Genomic DNA, 21,904 nt, shown 5'->3' with positions numbered 1-21,904 from the left:
TAAAATAGAAGGCCTTCTCTGCGGGTACAAAGCATGCACACACGCACACACAAACACAGGTGCACACCCATACTTACCAGATCAGTGGTTAACTGCTGCCGTAAGACTCTTGTACAGATGGATGGTGGTAACCGTGTTGTGACGTAGCCAGCATGTTGGTGCCATGAAGTAAAGTTGGGTGGACCAGTGTCCCTGTATAAACTGGGCATTCCCACTGCCCATTGGTCTGGGAAGAACTGGACCTGGGAGAGAGTGAGGACTTGAGACAGAGGCTGGTCTGAGTGCTTCAGACTGTGGGAAAGGCGATTCCTTCGCCCTCCTGAATCCTGAAGGGCACACCGGTGTGTGTGGAGGGCATGTCCTCTCAGTGGGGAGCCCCTGAGCTATGACAAGAGCTAGCTGATCACCTGCAGTAGACTTGGCTCAGCTGTGACCCCTGCCTGTTCTGCCTTGATGAAATGAACTTTGACAAGCTTTTCAGCCCAGCCTTGGCTGTGTGTTGTGGAGATCAAAGGAAAGGTCTGTCCACACCCAGCCTGCAGGGTAAAGGAAGCAGAGGGCCCGCAAGCCAGCATTACATGGCCTCAGGATCTCCTGAGACACCCCCACCTGAAAGGGAACCCTCAGGGACAGGATGCAGGCGTCAAATGCCCCTCCTCTCAGGACATTCTTCCTCCACAGTCAGTCTTGGAGAAGGGGAGCTTTGTCATGAAAGCTTCCTTACAACGCTGCTGTTCATCTTTTTTTTTTTAATAACCTGCTAGTAACTGAGAAAGATGGTACTTCCCATTACTATGGTTTGCCCAATTCTCCACACATTTCTAGCAATTTTATAGCTTGCCCAATTCTCCACACATTTCTAGCAATTTTTGCCTTATATAACTTCTTGTGGGATTTGGTGCAGAAAAGTGTTATTTTTTAATTTGCAAATTAAACTATACATAGAAAATATTGATACATAAAATGACTTTTGGCCTCGTTGAATTTTGTTCCTGAGTGACAATGCCTAACACCAAATGACCATGACTTTGTTTGCATCTGCTCTGTACCCTTGTGCTCATTCTTCTCCATTTCACCTGTTTGTTTTTGAATTGGTAGTTTGGGGCTGTTTCTCTCCACTTACGTGATAAATGTCTACACTAATGGATCAGCTGCCCCCATATTCTGGGGCACCTTATCCGGCAGGGTAGCTAAGTGGTTGAGCAGATGTGTTGATGTGGCTCACAGGGTGTGTGGGCATCTCCCAGGCACTTGTTCTGCCTCGCTGTTGTGGATGGATGTGGTGTTGCTCAGCAGTTCTGGGATGACAACTTGCAAATTCATGGGTCTCCCAAGTAGTTTTTTAAACATTAAGCTAAATCATAGCTAGAAAACATCAGTTAACAACTTAGGGAAGCCTCACATGAAGACAGTGAGAAGCCCTCTCCACTGGGGAATCAGTGTGGTCAGCACTCAGGTCCAAAAGGAGAAGAGAACCATCACCTGGTTTTTCATTTTCACTGTCATGAGAACCCAACAGGGAGGCAGAGCAGGGGAGTGGCGGGGAGGGAGTGGACATGGTGGGTGGGGACAGACAGACTGACCTGGCATCATGAGCCCTTGGAATCTGGAGCCAGATGCAACTCTTGGACCTTCCAGTTTTGTAAATCAATAAATTGTTTTTAAGTTAGTTTGGAGTGGGTTTAATGTGCAACTGAAGCAGACCCTGGGAACTCAGGCAATGCAAAATAATCCAAAATTATTGCGGAAACTCACTGAACAGGAGCCAAGGTGCAGATGCAAGAATCTCTAAGAAAGAGAAGAAAGTATAGGAAGTGTCAGTCTCCTGAAGGCATACGGTCAGACAAGAAAGAAGCCTTTAGAGTCCTTTTCCAGATAGTTGTATTATTTTTTGATACAGTAAGACTTAATTAAACATGTGGTAATTTTGTAAAGGTAAGCTGCTATATGGACTCTGAATTCTTATCAATAAATTATTATAAATAGGTTTTAAAGAAAAAAAAGGTCTTGGTAATTGCTTCAGGTTGATGCTATCTGTGGCTCAGCTAGACACTGTTGGGGCCTTTCTGATTTCAGGAATCTGTATGTATTTACTCTTCCATATACTGTTCCTATTACTGTGATAAGACAGAGAACTGTGACAGTTTTTCAACCTATTGGAGCCAAATTGTTGCATAAATTTGGGACAGAAATTCTTTCAGTTGTAAAGGATCACCCGACAACAAACATTCTTTGTCTCTGTATCTGTCTCTGTCACACACTCACACACACACACACACACACACACACACACTAACCTACACCTGCAGGTTGTCAGTTCTAGGGGTCAGTGTTCAAATAATGTAATTAAGGAGTCTAAACTCTTCTTCTGCTCCTACAACCTCCCGTTTCCCAGAGGGTGACAAGATTGCCGTAGGAGGGCCATGTGGCATGCTCTCCCACCACAGTCAAAGGGAACAAAGCCAGATAGCTGCCTTCCCCAAAACCTCCCCTGGGCTTCAGCTTAACTCTCTCCAGCCAGAACCGGGCTGCACAGGTATGCTGCTGCACAGGTATGGGGGCCGGGAAACTGAGCATCCAGCAAGTAGAAATGGTTACTGAGAATGGTTTAAACTGATCATGACTTTCCTCATGAGGTAGTAGGTCCTTTCTTGAGATTCAAGTACCTCCAGTCACCACCTGCAAAAATCTGGATGTTAGCAGGAAGTAGGGGAGGGTGTAGGAAAGGGAAGCTAGGTGAGAGAGAGGGTCCACTACAGGCACATTGGGCCATGTGTAGCTGTGGCCTCAATCTTGACCAGGTGGCTTCTGGGCAGCTCCAGCACCCAGCATACTGCCGATTTATTGAGTGAGTGAGCACCTGCACATAGTGGTGACAGCTTTGGGGCTGGGCATCAGAACTGAGCTGGTCTGGCTCTGCTACCACTTCCTGTGCGACTCCAAGCTGACCTCTCATAGCTTCTAGTTCTTCTGAAATGAGGAAGCTCGGCTGGTTGAACTGTTTCCCTTCCCTTCCATTCAAAATTGCCTTTGAGCCTGACCTGTGGTGGCGCAGTGGATAAAGCGTCGACCTGGAATGCTGAAGTCGCTGGTTCAAACTCTGGGTTTACCTGGTCAAGGCACATATGGGAGTTGATGCTTTCTGCCTCTTCCCGCTTCCCCCTCTCTCTCTTTCTCTCCTCTCTAAAATGAATAAAAGAAATCTAAAAAAAAATTTTTTTAATTACCTTTGACCTTTGCAGCTTTCTATTGTTTATTCGTGAGTTAGTCTCAGCAGGTAACCTTCACACCTCTGCTCCTGATTTCTAGCAAGCAATCAGTCACTCTTATCAGCAGCTCCGGGCTCAGATAGACCAAACAGCCTGGTTCTCCTGACCAACTTTTCAGAGTAAAGGCCCAGGGTTCTCAAGCCCTTGGTGAGGTGAAAGAGGATTAAAATGTTATCACTAGGACCTAGAGAGAGACTTGGGGTTGCACAGGCCCTGGAAGCATCCAGTTCTGCTGAGCCTCAGGCCCAACCAGCTTTCCTTCTGGTCTCAGGGATCATGAGGGCTGAGGCTGTCCCGGCCTCCTAGGATTCCCTGGAAGGCAAGGCAGTTGGGGGCTTTAGGGGGATGTGTCAGTCAGATGCTGTCAGGACAGAATAGGCCATGAAGGTTAGTTAAGTCCAGCCCCAACCAAAAAGTCTATCTTCTCTAATTCCCAAGAGATAGCCCTCAGTGTCAGGAATGCTGAGCAAGAAGTGGCCAGCTAGAGAATTGAGCGAGGAAGTCGAGACCCAAGGGGAGGCCCAGCTCTGTATTTAGTGAGAAGCAAGTTTCAGAAGCACGTGACAAGATGCTTAAGGAACAGCAGGCCCAGGATTGAACCTGTCTTCCTCCTCTCTGCTGGCTGCACACTGTGTCCTGTGTGCCACAGGAGGTAAAAGATGAGCAGGGTGGGGGTGGGGGGATGGGCTGGGGAGGGCCGACTTGGGGATGAGAGCACGCGTGAACCTGAGCAGCTGTGCAGAGGGACAGACAGGCCTGCAGTCCAGGCTTATTCAGGTATGGTGGGAGGTGCAGCCGGGAGCCTAGAACCTTTCTGATTCCTTTCAACCCAGAGGCCTTGAGATTCTAGAATTTCTATCAGTTTGGGATTGGTAAAAACTCTTAAGTATAATCTTCACAGGAGAGGCAGAAGGAGGGGAAGGAGGAAAAAAAGGCCCACACACAATTTTACTTTTTTATATAGAATTTGTACAATATATTTCTCTTCATTTGCATATTTTACCCATACCTTAACATCCTTTTTACAGGCTGAACTCAGCTGATATAATCAAAATTGTTTCTTTCAACCAAATAGGAAAAATTCAAAATCGTAAACCCGTAAGAAAACAAATTAAAGACGATGACAAAAATAAGTCACTTCTCATTAGGGACAGTGTCTGTTATACATGATTTGGAACAGAAGTTTCTTTACAGATTAGGCACATGTTTCCATACCGTCTTCATTCCTGCCAGTTCCATCTCATCCCAGGCCGTCCTGCCTCCCAAGAAGGATCGAAGGGATGTTGGTATTGATGGAAATGTTCGGTCAGATACTGCTGGTACCAGCTGCGGACCAGGAGCTGAGGGAGTCACCAGCCTCAGGAGCGCCAGGAGAGCAGAGCCTGGCTCGGCAGCGCCACCCAGTGGCTGGAAGCAGAGGCAGGGTGGGATGCAGAGATGCCAGGCCAGGAGGGCCTTGCCAGGAGAGAGCAGCAGTTGTGTGTGAAGGGAAAACTTCGGCTTGTTCTATGCAAATTAAGTATAGAGAGACCAGAATAATAAGAGTGGTATATATAGAGAAGCTGTGAGGAGCCCCGTGTTTATTTACAATTTATCTTCTTGATGGGACGATGGGAAGCAAAGCTGGTGGCAACTGCCATGAGGGGCGTGAGCCCTGCCCTGCCTGCCGGTCCCCACTGTACAACGAGTCAGTTGAGGTATGGAGGGGTGTGGGTAGCACAGCAAGGTCAAGCAGTGAGCTGCACCATCTCCACGTCTGTCTTCCAGGGGTCCATCAGTGAGTCTGAGCCCTCGGTGGGGACCTCTTGTTCTCTGGGATTTCCCTCCTCACTGTGAATCCTATTTGGGTCTGGGTGCTACAGAAGGTATGGCCTCCTCTGAGAATGCAGGCAGAGCAAAAGATGTGAAAAGAAACACTTCTACCAAGCCAGTGGCACCTGTCTTATCACATCCTAACACCACGGCCAGGCTTGGGCTTTGCTGACGTCAGGGTCATGAGCCTCAGGTCACCAAGTTTCAGGACCTGTTCCCTCGGTTTGTCTCCTTTGGATTCTTCCTTCCACAACGTCTCCCCAAGCAGCTGGGGTCTGGCTGAGGACCTAACTCTAGGGCTGCAGGAGGTCGCTACCCCTTGGCCTCCTGACCCAGAAGGCAGAGTGCTCTTGCAGTGAGACCTGTCATCCTCGGCCTTTCTAATCCAGAGACGTGCAGAGCCTGCGGAGGGGGCTTTGGGGCCTATGGCAGTGCTGACCCGCTCAACCTGGCCCTGGCTACGAGCCTTCCTTGAGTTTGGTCCTGGGTGGTGAGACCAGCTGAGGCCCAACACCTGCCCTTAAACTGCACAGCCTCAGGCATTCTTCATGCCCACGAGCCCCACTGAGGCTGTGTACAGCCTATATGCCAACCCAGCTTCACCAGCCAGAGTGTGGCTTTGGAAAGAGGATAATAATCAGCACTTCAGGGCAAGACTACACCATACAAAGGAAAGAAAGAAAGAAAACAGCATTCATCAGAACTAATGTAATTATTGCTAGACAAGTGATAGCCAAATAACCACGCAGAGTCCCAGAGGTGGAAGTGCTGAATTACTGTGACTGTGGGGCAGAAATAAAATCATCATGTGGTTTTTGTTTTGTTTTGCCTCTAAAATAAGTTCTCCTCTGATAACACCTCAAAAGTTTCTTTAGGTACAGAAGCTAGAGAGATTCCTCAAGTTCTACTGTCACACAGACCAGTTTGTCCCCTGAATGACTGTCCCACTGGTCATTCCCTTGAGGCCCTCTCAAGGGAGTCAGTAGTGTAGTTCTGTCCTAAAAACATGAGGTGGAAACTGAAATATATTAAAACAACAACTGAAAAAACTTGGATGTGCTGGGAGCCAGTGCGTGAGCGACGCCCACGCAGCCTGCTGGCAGTTCCCAAGGGCACTTGTTCTCACCGAGGATTCTCTGGGAGGCTGTGGCTGGGGAGCTGGCATGGCACACAGTCCCGTGCTAAATGCTGGGGACCAGGTGGTGGCAGGCGGGCTCTCACCAGTTTCGGGTTGGATTACCAAGTCTCAGGAAGCAAAAGCAAGAGAGGAGCCCCAGACTGGTGCTGCTGCCGGAGGCCTTGCTGAGAGAGACCGGCTCCATGCGGGCCGATCTTCACCTGAAGGCCAGGTGCAGGCAGTTCCAGCGCGGCTGCGAGAACCTTTCCAGAGAGGCTGCTTCCAGGTCTTCCCTGGCCTGTGGCTGCCGCAGGGACCAGCCCTGGAGAAAGGCGGTCTCCAAACGACCTTCTCCAGGGCCTCACGCCAGCCCTTGCTGAGTAATTTTGCACTGCTATGCTTACTCTCACATGCTACGGTGTGTGCAGGTGTCTAGCCTGGGACACGGGAAGTTCTTGGAGATGTGGCTGCTCGGCATTCTGATTGGAGTGGACGTGGGAGCTCAAGGAGAGCCGGGCACTGACCCTACAGGACCTTTCCTGAATGAGCTCAGATATCTGCACCAAGATCCCTGCGGTCAGAGGAGCTGGTTCCATGCACACCATACCGAGAGCTAACACTCGACGTTCCAGAGGCGGGTGGCCTTGTTTGGGTAGTTGATGGCCAGGCTGACAGCAGCAATGTTTTGCAAAGCCTGAGGAGAGAGAGAGTCATTACCAGTGACCAGAACCATTTCCTTGCTCAGCTCCTTATGTGCTGGCTGAACACCACCCTTAGTTGAGCACTTGAGGGGGGCAGGGGCAAGGAAGACAGAAGTCAGATATGGTTTCCCTCACCTGGAGGGAGAACCTGAGTCTGGAGAAAGAGACAAAAGCTACTGAAACCGCACGAGGACTTCACATATAAGGCAGAAATCATCACTGCTCTAAGAGAAGGACAGGTGCAATGCTGGGGGGCTCCATGACACAGAGGACACTATCTGCGGGGGTGCGGGTGGGGGTCTGGAAAAGTTCTTTAGGGAAAGGGAACAGCACAGAGGTGCAGAAGGGAAGACAGAGCAGCCAGTGCTGGGGACCAGGAAGCAATGTTGGGAGGCTGTTAGGAAAGTGGGTGCCTTGGAGCCAGCTCGAGGCTGGTTTCCAAACTCAGCGCAGCAGGAGTGGAGGACTGGCTGGAGGAGGAAGAGGCAGCACTGGTCCAGCAAAATGGATGGGCTGTGGGGAGGGTTTGGAATGACAGTGAGGAGTGGGACATGGGCACAGGCAAAAGGGAGGAGCCCATAGGGATATGCAATGTTGAGCTTTCAGTGCCAAAATGGTCAAATCTCAAAATTTCATTTTGTGTCACACAGCTGGGGGTAGTGGTGGCAGTGCTGGGAGACATCTGTTAGGAGGGGAAGGGGTTTTTACTCTGCTTACAGGTTTCAGGAGAATTCACACAAACTCTTCCACAGTTGATGGGGGGGACCCCTGCTTTTAAGCAGGCATCTGACCCTTTTTTGCTGGAGGAAGAGTTCACTGAGAAAGCTTGGCAGGAAGAGCGGGAAGCCCTGGCTGGGAGTCCCTGCCAGATGCGCACTTGAGTGTGACCCTGGGCACATCTCTCATTTCTCCGAGTTTCAGTGCCCCTATCTGCCCGTTGCGGCAGTGGGACCACGTGCTCTGTGATATTCAGAAGTCTGTGAGCCTGAGGGTCTCAAAATGGAGTCTGGGGACTGCGGGTTCCTGAGACCCGTTCAGATAGTAAAAACTATTTTCACAATAACACTAAGACGTTATTTTGCCTTTTTCCCTTTCATACTCTCACAAGGATACTGTGGAGCTTCCCAGAGGCTAGTGTGTGGTAATACAAGTGAGCACAGGAGCCGACACGGGCTCTAGCTGTCTTCTATTAAGGCAGACATTGAAGAGAGAGAGCTGCAAGAACGGAACACAATGCCACCCCTCTGCCTTTCACAAAACATGTCACTCATGTTAACATGAAATGGGTTATTTTTAAAACAAATTGATAAGTAAACATTTAAAATTTTTGTCTTAATTTCTAAATTTCAAATCTAATTTAATTTCCAAGGGTATATTTCAATATATATAATGCACATAAACAAAAGCTTTTTGGGATCCTCAATAATTTAAAAGTGTAAAGGAGTCCTGAGACCAAACGGCTGTCAGCAGAGGAGTTCTCCTAGCAGGGAAGAAAGTTACATCCCAAAATATCTGAAATCTAACTCTATGGAAACTTCAGGGATCTGCCAAACTGTAAATTTAAGGCATTGGTTGTTTTGGTTTAAAAGACACAAATTCTTGCTAGTGTCTTCTGACTCTACAGTTTAATATGAATGACACTGATAAATGGGCCTCAACTGCTCTCTGACACCAGGAGGAAGTGACTGAATTGGAACGGTGCTCCGTGTAAACCCTGGGTGGATTCTGTATGCATGCCCCAAGCTCAGAGGCTCTTGTCCTGGCCCGGGCGATGGGACAGCCCCCGCAGGCTGGCAGCCGCCCAAGGCCGGCTCCGAGAGGAAGAGTACCTGAGCTGCACAGCGGAGAAGGTGGTCGTCAGTGGTTAAGGCCAGCAGGTAATCCTGCAGCAAGCCGAGCTCCTGTGGAGAGAGCAGGGTGCAGCTTTCACAGGCCACCTAGGAGACCCCCACCCACAACCACAGAAGCCTCGAGTGGGTGATGGGCGCTCAGTCCACCAGCACCTCACAGAAACCTCCTCACTCAAGAGCCATGGAAGGAGCTGGGCTGGAAGGAGCCAAGTGCTGGTTCCAGGGGGCTCTGCCCAGGGTGACAGGGTGGGGAACCCCTCCTTGGATCAGTGTCCTCATGTATAAAATGAGGGGGGAGGGGGGGATAAGCTCAAGAACTTTGAAAGGCCCTTCTATCTCTCATATTCAATAAGTCTTTTGTGCTGAGGGGAGGGAAAAAGAGGAGGAAGAAGAAAGAACCCATCCGTTTTATTTTCTAAAACTTACTGTTGTCAAGTGCTGGTCCACACAGTTTTCCCTTGGCCTTAGGCCTGATAAAATAAGCATCCTAGGTGTTGCCCAGGCTGGGAGGTAAGAGCCTCAGACTGCAGCCCCTCAGCCTCCCTATGTGGCTCAGCAGAAACCTCAACCATACACACTCAGGGATTGGGATGGGGCTGGGGTCTGAGCCCTGCCCTCCGGCCAGGGCAGCAGAAGTAACAGAAGTACGTGGTGGTGCTGAGCCCTGGCCCAGATACCTGGGGCAAGAGGCGGGGCAGGTCCCTCACCTGCGCGCGGTTCTCGGTGACAAAGAAGAGCTCGGTGAGGGCACGGTGCAGGGGCAGGAGGATGCCTGGCTGTGTCACGTCCTCAAACAGGCTGTACTCCATGTGGGTGAAGAGCTGCCACAGGGGCTTTAACAGCGAAAGGTCACAGAGGTCGCTGTGGGAGGAAGTGGAGTCAGTTTACTGAGGACCATGTCAGACAGATGGTAGGTAATGAGAACTGCAGCTAGGACTCTCCCTTCCCCCACATCTAAAGTTATTACAAGATAGTCCTCTAAAAAGTAGCCAAAAAATATTCACCACTAGCAAAAAAGGAAAGGGGCAAAACCAAAACTGCAAAACAGGACTCCAAGGAAACAGGGGGTCCTGAAGCATATTCATGTCCATCAACTGCGCATTTCTAAAAATAGCTCTCAAAAAGAACTCCCAATGAGAATGAAAAAAAATTTCAAGTTAAATATTAAGTGAAAAAATAAAACTGTTTATATAAAATAAAATTTAAAATGAAAAAAGAAAACTGCATTCACAATATTGTATAACCACCTTAAAAACAACAGTAAACAGCCCTGGCCGGTTGGCTCAGTGGATATAGCGTCAGCGTGGTGTATGGACATCCTAGGTTCAATCCCCAGACAGGGCACACATGAGAAGGTACTGTCTGCTTCTCTTCCCCCCTGCTTCTCTCTCTTTCTTCCCCTCTTACAGCCAGTGGCTTGATTGGTCAGAATGTTGGCCTCAGGCACTCAGGATAGCTTTGTTTGAACATCAGCCCCAGACGGGATTTTCTAGGTAGATCCCAGTTGGGGGGCATGTGGGAGTCTGTCTCTTTAATCTCTCCCTCCTTTCACTTAAAATTCCCATTTACAATAGACTAAAAAGAATAGAATACTTAGGAATAAATTTAACAAAGGAGGTGAAAGATCTCTACACTGAAAACTATAAAACACTGGTGAAAGAAGTTGAAGAGCCCTGGCCAGTTGGCTCAGTGGTAGAGCATTGGCCTGGTGTGCAGAAGTCCTGGGTTCGATTCCCGGCCAGGGCACACAGGAGAAGCGCCCATCTGCTTCTCCACCCCCCCTTCCTCTCTGTCTCTCTCTTCCCCTCCCGCAGCGAGGCTCCATTGGAGCAAAGATGGCCCGGGAGCTGGGGATGGCTCCTTGGCCTCTTCCCCAGGCGCTAGAGTGGCTCTGGTTGCAACAAAGCGATGCCCCGGAGGGGCAGAGCATCGCCCCCTGGTGGGTGTGCTGGGTGGATCCCGGTCGGGCGCATGCGGGAGTCTGTCTGACTGTCTATCCCCATTTCCAGCTTCAGAAAAATACAGAAAAACCAAAAAAACAAACAAAAAAGAACAACAAAGAAAATAAAATTAAAAAAAAAAAAAAGTTGAAGACACCAATAAATGGAAAGATATTCTATATTCATGAATTGAAAGAATTAATATTGTTTAAATGTTCATACTACTCAAAGCAATGTACAGATTAAAAATTCTAATAGCATTTTACACAGAAATATAAAAAATAATTCTAAAATTCATATGGAATGACAAAATAGCCTGAACAACTACAGAAATTTTGAGAAGAATAAGGCTAGAATTATCACACTTCCTGATTTCAAACTATATTATGAAACTACAGTAATCAAAAGAGTATGGTATCAGCTTAAAAACTGACAAAGAGATCAACTGAACAGAATAGAGAGCCCAGAAACAAACCCCTGCACATATGGTCAATTAATTTTTGACAAAGGTACCAAAAATATGCAATTAGGAAAGGACAGCCTCTTCAATCAATGGTATTGGGAAAACTAGATATCAACGTGCAAAATAATAAAACTGGACCCGTCTTACATCATACATAAAAACTGACTCAAAATGGACTGAAGACTTAAATGTAAGATCTGAAACTATAAAACTCTTAGAAGAAAACAAGGATAAGTTCCTTGACACTGGTCCTGTCAATGCTTTTTGTATTTGATGCCAAAAATGAAAATAAACAAGTGGACCTACACCAAACTAAAAAGCTTATGCACAGCAAAAACAATAAATAATCAGAAAAATGAAAAGGCAACCTACTGAATGGGGAGAAAGTATCTGCAAACCACAGATCTGATTAGGGGTTAGTATTCAAAATATGTAAGAAACTCATACAACTCAATAACTAAAAACTAAATAGCCTAATTTAAAAACGGGCAAAGCATCCTGGTGGCAGCAGTTCTTTGATGCCAGAATGTCCTCTTTTGAGACACCTGCCTAATAGAAGCTGATGAAGCTGATTCTAAATTAGCAAAACAAAGCTATTCTACTTGTTTGTATCCTTTTGAGGATTTTACAACAAAGATTCAAAGTAAAATGAGTTGAGTACTTTTTAAATACTGATTTTAGGCTCATTTTCTATTATCTTTTAAGTAGATCTCACAATACTTCTAAATGCCTTACATGTGAATTAGGGAGTCTGGGTGTTTGTATTAAGAGAACCATGACTGCTGCTGCTTCCGTGGTGATGTTCCTCTGATGATGCAATATGTAGACCTGATGGTACTCTTTGTTGGGTCTCAGTTCAGAGGATCTGCTAGTAAAGGGATGAACTGACTGTTCTAGGGAACTGGAAAAGTCAATGGAAAGAAAATGTGGATAATATTTGTGTAACAGGAAAGGCTTTGTAGAGGAAAAAATTGGGTAGAGGATCCAAACAGACATTTTTCCAAAGAAGACATAAAAATGGCAATCAGGTACATGAAAAGATGCTCAGTATCACTAATCATCAGGGAGATGTAAATCAAAACCATGATGAGATACCACCTGATGGATCTTATAAAAAAACATAAGAAATAACAAATGCAGGCAAGGCTGTGGAGAAAAGAGTGAACCCTTGTGCCCTGTGAGGTGACAGGTGCGCTAGCTCGATGGCAGGAACCCTTTCACAGTGTATATATCTATCAAGTCATCATATTCTATACTCTAAATATATTACAATTTTATTTGTCAGTTATACCTCAATAAATCTGGAAAAAAGAAATAAACATTCTAAAATTTATGTAGTCAGGCAGGGTTAAAAATAGCCAAGACAGTATTGAAGATGAAGAACTATGCTGAAGGATGTGTACTATTATATATGTAAATCTGCTATAAAGCTACAAGATTTAAAAAACAATTCTTTTATTTATTCATTTTAGAGAAGAAGAGAGAGAGAGAGAGAGAGAGAGAGAGAGAGAGAGAGAGAAGGGAGGGAAGGAGGAAGGGAGAGGAGCAGGAAGCGTTAACTCTCTTATGTGCCTTGACCAGGCAAACATGGGGTTTCGAACCGGAAACCACAGCATTCCAGGTCAATGATTTATCTATTGTGCCACCACAGGTCAGGCAAAGCTACAGGATTTAAGACAGTGTGATACTGGCACAAGGATAATAAAAAAGACCAGTGGAATAAGAGACCAGACACAGATCCATGCACATATGGGTGCTTATTTTGTGGCAAAGATGGTACTGGAGTGTCCTTATAAGTCAAGTAGAGACCCATGTGAAAAAAACTAATTTTAACCCCTGCACCTAATTATCATTTACTAAAATTCATTCCACATTGATTGTAAATCTAAATGTGACAAGGAAAACAAACTTCTTGAAGGTAACATAGGAACATATCTTTATGAGCCCAGTGTCAACTAAGGCAAAAATGTAAGACAACAAAAGCACTAACAGCCTGACCAGGCGGTGGCACAGTGAATAGAGCGTCGGACTGGGATGCAGAAGACCCAGGTTCGAGACCCAGAGGTCGCCAGCTTGAGCGCGGGCTTATCTGGTTTGAGCAAAAGCCCACCAGTTTGAACCCAAGGTCGCTGGCTCCAGCAAGGGGTTACTCAGTCTGCTGAAGGCCTGCAGTCAAGGCACGTATGAGAAAGCAATCAATGAACAACTAAGGTGTTGCAACGCGCAATGAAAAACTAAAAGTGAACGGGCAAGCCATTGTGATAGTCACAATATAAATACCCAGTAAAAGACTCGTAGCCAGAAGGCAGCTTACCTGTGGGTGCAGCATCGCACGATCCTCAGAAGTAGGTGAATGGCTTTTAACCGCTGATGACCAGTCTGGCGACAGGCCACACCCACCAACCATTCCCAAATTTTGGCCAAGGGGAGGTGCGGTACAACTCTTTCTTCTGACAACATTTGCTTCAAAATCTCAAATCCTGAGTAATCCCCACAAAACAGATATTTTAATAAATAGGATATAACAATTGATCATTTAAATTTTGCCTGAAATTATACCTTTTGTAAAAGCAACAAAGAGACATTTTCATTTCTTCTGTTTTGCAAAAATGCCCTAGCAAATTCTAAAAGAACAAGTGTCTTTCTTAGGTGGTCTTCTCTCTGGCCATTCAGGTTTACAACTAACCAACTAAGACATATTCAAGAGTGACAAGTGTGGGGTTTGTGAGACAAATTTGTGGAATTCTTAGAGAAAAGTAGCTGCTTTGATTTTAACAAAGATCAATGACATAATGGCACACCCACAGTGTGTCCCTGACAGGGAGCTATGCAAACAGCAAGAGAGAGGCACACACCTGTCTGGAATCGGCCCAGGTGTCCAGCCGTCACAGTGAACTTGTAGCCCCACTCAGTGTTGCTCATGTCAGAGGTGAAGCGGTAATATAGAGTATCACCTGGGTCACACAAAAATCATAGACAGGTCAGGACAGTGCAGTAACAGGGAATGACAGCAAATGAGGCATTTCTGATGAAATATAATAAACCTGGTTTTAAATCCTCCTATAATTTCCCTTGTATTACATTTAAAACTTAACATTAAGAGTCGATATAAGCAAGTATAGCCTGATCAGGCAGTGACGCAGTGGGTAAAGCACTCACCTGGGACACTCAGGACCCAGGTTTGAACCCCCAAGGTCATCGGTTTGAGTGTGGGTTCATTCGGATTGAGCGTGAGCTCAACAGCTTGAGTGTGGGTCACTAGCTTGAGCAGGGGATCAGAGACATGACTCCATGGTCGCTGGCTTGAAGCCCAAGGTCGCTGGTTTGAGCCCAAAGTCACTGGCTTAGCTGGAGCTCCCCAGTGTCCACATATGAGAAAGCAATCAATGAACAACTAAGGTGCCGCAACAAAGAATTTTTTTATTTTTATTTTTTTTAATTTTTATTTTTTTTAATTTAATTTAATTTTTTATTTTTTTTTGCGTTTTTCTGAAGCTGGAAACAGGGAGAGACAGTCAGACAGACTCCCGCATGCGCCCGACCGGGATCCACCCGGCACGCCCACCATGGGGCCCGCTCTGCCCACCAGGGGGCGATGCTCTGCCCATCCTGGGCGTCGCCATGTTGCGACCAGAGCCACTCTAGCGCCTGGGGCAGAGGCCACAGAGCCATCCCCAGTGCCTGGGCCATCTTTGCTCCAATGGAGCCTTGGCTGCGGGACGGGAAGAGAGAGACAGAGAGGAAAGCGCGGCGGAGGGGTGGAGAAGCAAATGGGCGCTTCTCCTATGTGCCCTGGCCGGAATCGAACCCGGGTCCTCCGCACGCTAGGCCGACGCTCTACCACTGAGCCAACTGGCCAGGGCACGCAACAAAGAATTGATGTTTCTCATCTCTCTCCTTTCCTGTCTGTCCCTGTCTGTTCCTCTCTCTCTCTCTTGCGGAGGCGGGGGGGAGATAACTAAGTATACCTGGAAGCTCAAAATCTTTCCATTTCTGTTGAGACCCACTGAAATTGTGTCGATCCTGCTGAAAGTCACTGCTGCTGGACATGGCTAATTCATCACAGCCTTCCTCTGTATTGCACTGAGAATCAAATTTGATTGAGAGGTAGATTGCACCAGGAATGTGGACTTTATCCTAGGGAGGGGAAATGAGAACACTTTTGTCATTACTGGTCAGTAACTGAGGGCTTACCTCATGCTAAGTCCTGTGACTGAAACTGGGGCTATAAGAATGAGTGAGTCCCAACCCTGCCTGCCAGGAGCTAGGCCTAGCCAAACAGGGAGTGTGCGCATGGGCTGCAAACACAGTAGGAACGACACCTGTGCAGACTGGGGCATGGCAGGCAGGCTTCACTTGGAGGAGAAGGGGAGAGTAGAAAGAGTCACAGCAAAAGGACGTCTGGGTTGTTTTGAAGAATGATGAGGACAGGAGGGGCTTGTCAGAAAAGGACAACTGGCAGGAAACAAGGTGAAAAGGGGATATGACTGTATGGGGTTACACTTCAGGCAAATGGAACAGCTCTGGAAAGTCTGATGTGTTTAGGGAACAGCAAGGAGCTATGGCTAGGATAAAGGGTGAACTTTGTGAGTTGGTACTCTTGGGCGGTGGGACAGGGGTAACATGTGACCCTGGAGAGACTGGCAGGAACATATGTGAAAGCCTGGTGCACTAAATAAGGTGTTTAGACTTTTGAGTGGCAAGAGCCCTGGAAAAGCCGTAAGCAGGAGAAAGCCTCAGGTTTGGTGTCATGCGAGGAACATTCTGACAGCTGGTGTGAAGCCAGGCCAGGCTGTGGCAAGGCCAGTAGTGGAAGAGTGAGGAGGCCAGAGAAGGGGAGGAGAGTCAGGGTGAAGATAAGGTGATCCTCTTTGGGGTAGAACTTGGTAACTCACTAGATGTGCCTACACAGGGCTGGGGGAGTTGGACTGGACCCAGGAACACGGAGAGGTTAGAAGGAAGAAAGTAAGGAGGTTTACATTTCCGCAAAACAAAATCTCAGCTGAGCAATACCCAGGTTCTACACAAGTTTCTCTGTCATCCACCACTGTTGTGATAGGATGCTGGCCCCTCAGAAGTGTATGCCTTGCCACCCCCAACATTTGAGCAGGGCTAAAGAAATGCAAACTCCTACCTCCCCCTGTCCAGGTACAAAGTTAAGGACGGAAAAGATAAGGCCTTTCAGTTCTGAGTCATTATACAAAGGGGTGTAGTCCCCAAGATATGCCAGGTCATCAGGAGATAGGTAGAGTAAGGGCTGAACCCAAACCCACACTCAGACCCACTGCTGGAAGACACCAAGGATCCACTCCAAGGACCTTGCTGTAGGAAAAGTACACTTTCCTCCAGGGCCAGTGGCCCCCTGTTTTCTATTAAAACAAGGTCAGGGTAAGAGAACACTTGGTTGTACAAGATCTCAGGCTTTAGGGAGGCAGACTGCAGCTAGACTCACTAAGCACTTTCCCAGTGAGGGCTAACCAGAGGGGAAGAGCTGCTGTGGGAGGCAATGAGATTCTTGCTCCCAGCAACCCTGTGGGTCCTGACAGCTGAGGCTGGGCGAGCCTGGCTGAGCCTGGCCAACCCTGGGTCTTACCTCAAAGTTGGTGTTGTTGTTATATGGGTGTTTCGACTCTCTCACTTGCACCTCCATTCCTGGCTCCTCCATGAACTGGCAGGCAGCCAGGGCCATGGTCCCCAGCATGTTTTCTCGGCAGCCTTGGAGCACCTTCTGCAGGATCTGGTGGGACACGAGGCAGGGAATGTCAAGGCCTGCCAGTGGCAGGGCTGTGGAGCTGCCCCTTCAGGAAGAAGGGAGAGTCTATTTCAACCCAAGACCCATCCAAAGGGGCTGGTATCCTGCACCCTGCCCCTAGTCCCTCAAGCCACCCTACCAGCCAGCTCTCAATGGAAGGGGCCCTTGCTGTAAACCAGGACACTGCAGCACTTTCAGAACAATTCTTCTTGAAGGAGGTCTGAAAGAACCAACAGGACTAACCAGAGAGGGTCCTGGTCCCTGAAGAGTCCTGAGCCCAGCAGGGACATAGACATGCAGATACACAACTACAGCACAATGGAATAAAGGCCCAGACTGAGGTACAGGATTAGCAGCTCCATGGGGCAACAATAAGGAGAGGGCATGTTCAAGGCGGTGACTAGCAGGGGCTAAATTCCTTCCTATTATCACTTCCAAATGAGAAGTGACATGCCAGCCATTCCAAGGCTGTGAGGCTGCAAAAGGATCTCAGGGACTTAGAAGTGAGTGGTATTCTAATGAGATAGGTAAATTAAGGGTTAGAGGATAAATTCTAATGAATCCACATGTACTGTGTGTGCGCATGCGTGTAGGTGTGTAGCGAGAGGATAGGATATGGATGAAGAAGGTATTAAGTATGGCTTACTACCTGCATTTGGAAACTGGGAAGGTGGTGATAAAACTTTCTAGTTTGGCCAGAGACAGTACCTAGGGTCCCTGAGTTCTAAACCCTTTTCTGCTATGTGGATCCTTCATGTCTACACAGTAGGAGGTAGAAGAGATGCTTCGAGACCTGTGAAAGATAGCTAACCCAGCACTGCTTTAAAAGACCAAGTTGAAGATTTAATTTAAAAAGAAAATAGGCCCTGGCCGGTTGGCTCAGTGGTAGAGCGTCGGCCTGGCGTGCGGAAGTCCTGGGTTCGATTCCCGGCCAGGGCACACAGGGGGTCTGCTTCTCCACACCCCCCCCCCTCCTTCCTCTCTGTCTCTCTCTTCCCCTCCTGCAGCCAAGGCTCCACTGGAGCAAAAGATGGCCTGGGCGCTGGGGATGGCTCCTTGTCCTCTGCCCCAGGCGCTAGAGTGGCTCTGGTCGCGATAGAGCGACGCCACGCATAGGCAGAGCATCGCCCCCTGGTGGGCGTGCCGGGTGGATCCCGGTCGGGCTCATGCGGGAGTCTGTCTGACTGCCTCCCCGTTTCCAGCTTCAGAAAAATACAAAAACAAATAAAAATAAAAAAAATAAAATAAAATAAAAAATGGCCTCTACCTGTCAAAACTGAACCTAAAATCAGAGCATTGGATTTAAGAGACTGCAGACCCAGATGAGCCCCATGTCTGCTGCCCGGAAGCGGGAAGCCTTGCAGAAGCCTCCCAGCTTGATTTCTTCACCTCTGGATTGCAATGCAACACAAGTGTAAGTGCTGGCACAGTATCTGACCTGAGGTAGACATTTTAGGAAAGATGGTTGAAAAGAGAAGACACAAACCATCCTGGAAGTCTTCCTGTATTATGGAAACAGGGAATCAGAGTTGTAATTAATCCTGTCCCCTGGGCTTCACACTAAGTGAGATGCTGGGGGACACAAGAAGAGACAGGCTAACAAAAAGAGTTAGATTCCAAAGTGTGAAAACAAAAAGGAAGAACTGCAAAGACAGGTTTCATGGGGTCATTATTCCGAGCACCAAGTCTGTCCTAAGGCTGTGAACTCAGCTCTAGGCCAGTACTTGGGAAAGTTCAACAGTGACCCTATCCTGCCTGTGTTGCATTCACACCTGTCTCGAAGTCCTAAAGCCACACAGGTAAGCTCACTCCCAAAGGCACTTGCTAGAGAAATTTTGTTCAAACACTGGGGGTGGGGGTGGGGGTGGGGAAGGGACAGAGGAGGAGCAAGTGGGAGAAGTGACCAGCTTGGCCTGCTCAATTACCTTCTCCCACCGGTGCTTTTCTTCCAGCTGCATGAACATATCAAAAATGTAGGTCATATGGGCAGGGCCACTTAGCTCCAGGATGTCCTCACTCACTGGCACGTGCCTAGGCCACTCAGCGAGCAAGGATGCGAGCACATGGCGGGCATACAGGATGGCTGTGGCCTCATTCACACGGAAAAGGTAGTCCCGGACAGCCCTCTTGCTCTTGCAGTTCAGCTCCTTGTGCAGGAGGGTGGCGCTCTTGCTACGGCGCTGCTTGGCGTAGCTCTGCTGCAGTTCACTCTCTGTGCTGGAGATCAGCTTCTGGGTCACGGGGTTGGATTCAGCTGTGGCCTTGTCGCAGAGTGTGGGCCGGGACTGCAAACCCAAAGACCACCACCATTACAGAGGCCTACCCTTCTCACAATTGGGGGTAGGGTGGGAGTCAGGGACAGACATTTTGTTTCCAAGGTGGAGGCGACATACCAAGCACGGTAAGATAATCATGTCTGTATCCACGGCTTTGGCACTCTGCTCATCCAGTCTCAGACTCCTACTGGGCTGCCACTTCTGAGCCAGCGTCCGTATCCTTTCATCTGTGGTGAGCTCATCGCCATCAAATCTTGAAAGAAGAAACACAGAGTTGAGTATTTAAGTTATCTAGCAAGGCAAGAGTTTAACCTGCAGTGAAACTTGTCAGAAATGTTGATCAGAGTTATTTCCATTACTTTACAATTACACTGTTACTTTCCATATTTTGCAAGCTAGATTCACAGTTCATTTATACTCATGCACACAGATGTGCACATATATGCCTTGTGGCAGAGAATGCAAATTGTCCCTCAGGATCCATCCCTCCTTTCTTTTAGAACAAAGTTCCCTGAAGTTTTAGCAAGATACAAAATCAGCCAGCAAGAGACATGGTTCCCAGCCCCCTTGCAGCTAGAACTTAGGTTCTTACCAATGGGAGGCTAGGGAGGTCATATGTGCCACTTCTAAAACCCACCCTCAGACAAGTGCACTAAGGAGGCGTTCCCTTCCCCATTTCCCCCTCTCCTCTGCACTGGAACAGAGAGGTGGTGTGAGTGAGTCAGCTCTGACCACACAGATGAGACCAAAGTGGGTCAGTTTGTGGAAGAGAGCTGCCCACTCACCCTGGACTGCTGTCTACCCCTAGACTGTTCCCTCAGAGGAAAAACAAATTCTATCTTCCTTGACCCATGACATTTCTGAGTTTCTTAGTTACAGCAGCTTATTAGGCTGTGCCCTAACTGATGCAATTCTGCTTCATCTCACAGAGGATTTGAGAGAATATATAAGAAATATGTACGGGAAAATAGAAATACGAAATAAAAAATAAAACATCAAATTGGAATTGGATATAAATTAGAATAGGAAGTCAAAACTAGGATATGGGGATAGAGGATATTAGTTGCAGATAGCTAAAGTTCTACATAAATTTAAAAGCTGGGCCCAAGAACTCGCTCTGAATTTCCTGTCCAAGAGAAAGGAAATATTGTTAATTTTATAATAATTCTTGAAGAAAATACATGAATATGCAGTGGTAAAGTAATAAACAAACAAAATAACACTTTTGAAAAGAAGGCTCTGCATCCACTCTGCATTGCTTGCTCCCTGGGATGACTAATATACAAGAGAAACCTTGGTATCTGTCTCCATTTCTACATCCATAATGAGTTTACTCTAAGAAGCAAACTGTAAATGTAAGTTTTTCCAAAGGAACATACAACACAATTCAAGATGATCCATGCAGTATATCACAGCCAATTTTTTTTTTTTTTTGACAGAGAGAGTCAGAGAGAAGGACAGATAGGGACAGACAGGAAGGGAGAGAGATGAGAAGCATCAAGTCTTTGTTGTGGTATCTTAGTTGTTCAACAATTGCGTTCTCATATGTGCCTTGACTGGGGGCTACAGCAGAGCAAGTGACCCCTTGTTCAAGCCAGTGATCTTTGGGCTCAAGCCAGTGACCATGGGGTCATGTCTATGATCCCATTCCCAAGCCAGCCACCCCATGCTCAAGCTGGTGAGCTTGCATTCAAGCTGGTGACCTCCCGGTTTCGAACCTGGGTCCTCTGCGTCCCAGGCTGATGCTCTATCCCTGCGCCACCACTTGGCCAGGCAGTACAGCCAATTTTCACATCAGCTTATAAAGAACTAAAAGCCAGTTCCACTCCTGCTTCTTGGCCTATCAGGAGTTTTTCTCCAGCTCTAGTTGAGGAGATTAATAACGTTCTGCCCTCACGTGTTCTCATACTCACTACATTTCAGCTGCATCTAAATGCCCCTTACCTTTTCTGAACTTCCAGGAAGAAGGAATCCGTCCTTTTCATCTGCAGTTCGTATATGGCCCGGAGGATGTGCAGAGGGGCATTGAGGGCATCGTGAGCCATCTGCAGGCCATGGAGAGGAAGTGGTAGAGAGACAATGTAATGTGCTCTAACATATTATCCATAATCTAAACTCAAAAGTGATAAAATAATTATTTTATCCAGTTAGCACAGGTTATAATTTAAGAACATCATATGAGGAACTAAAGCATATAAAATTATAAGCCCTAAAACATGGATTGTAAAATTTGCATTACTATTCTAAATTCAAAGGAAAAATATAAAACATAGAAGCACCAAAAGAAATATGATAACAGAATGCAACCCTAATAGTCAATAATTATCCACCACACTATATTCATTGCTAGCTTCTCTGTAGCTACCTCACACTCAAGTTAGACAACTGGCACATAAATCTAAGTATATTGTACTTTCTTCTAATTTTTTTTTTAAAAAACTCTACTTGTTTTTCTGACATCCATCCCATACTGTTTACACTTCATATAGTTAGACCCTTTGAGCTCAAGCCCTCACCCATGTTCATATCAATCTGAGGAACAGTGGATTATCCAGGGAAAGTAAAACAGTATGTCTGAGAAACTGATTTGGGGATTTATGGATGGGCCTGGAAATTACATGCCAGATTTTACATGTATATTTGAATGTGTAGTTTATAGGAGAAAAGATCTAAAGCCTTTGGGTCCATGAACCAAAAACATTAAGAACTACTATGGTAAGGGCC

General features: G+C 47.1%; 1 protein-coding gene across 2 annotated transcripts in view; it reads right to left on the bottom strand.

Annotated features, from left to right (window-relative positions):
• Window positions 1-4,215: 4,215 nt before the first annotated feature.
• The window catches only part of ZZEF1 (zinc finger ZZ-type and EF-hand domain containing 1), a 133,237-nt gene continuing 115,548 nt past the window's right edge, over window positions 4,216-21,904 (bottom strand). For both annotated transcript variants that reach the window (XM_066262972.1, XM_066262973.1), the window contains exons 46-55: window positions 21,125-21,225; window positions 19,298-19,433; window positions 18,830-19,189; window positions 16,746-16,889; window positions 15,121-15,289; window positions 14,008-14,106; window positions 13,467-13,632; window positions 9,457-9,610; window positions 8,729-8,800; window positions 4,216-6,892 (exon numbers count right to left, since the gene is read on the bottom strand). In XM_066262972.1, coding sequence (XP_066119069.1) covers window positions 6,812-6,892; window positions 8,729-8,800; window positions 9,457-9,610; window positions 13,467-13,632; window positions 14,008-14,106; window positions 15,121-15,289; window positions 16,746-16,889; window positions 18,830-19,189; window positions 19,298-19,433; window positions 21,125-21,225 — 1,482 coding nt within the window. In that variant the 3' untranslated portion in view covers window positions 4,216-6,811. The remainder of the gene's footprint in view (window positions 6,893-8,728; window positions 8,801-9,456; window positions 9,611-13,466; window positions 13,633-14,007; window positions 14,107-15,120; window positions 15,290-16,745; window positions 16,890-18,829; window positions 19,190-19,297; window positions 19,434-21,124; window positions 21,226-21,904) is intronic.

This window comes from Saccopteryx bilineata, chromosome 2 (assembly GCF_036850765.1).
Source record: "Saccopteryx bilineata isolate mSacBil1 chromosome 2, mSacBil1_pri_phased_curated, whole genome shotgun sequence".
Taxonomy (NCBI): domain Eukaryota; kingdom Metazoa; phylum Chordata; class Mammalia; order Chiroptera; family Emballonuridae; genus Saccopteryx; species Saccopteryx bilineata.
This window is presented reverse-complemented; position numbering and strand designations above follow the sequence as displayed.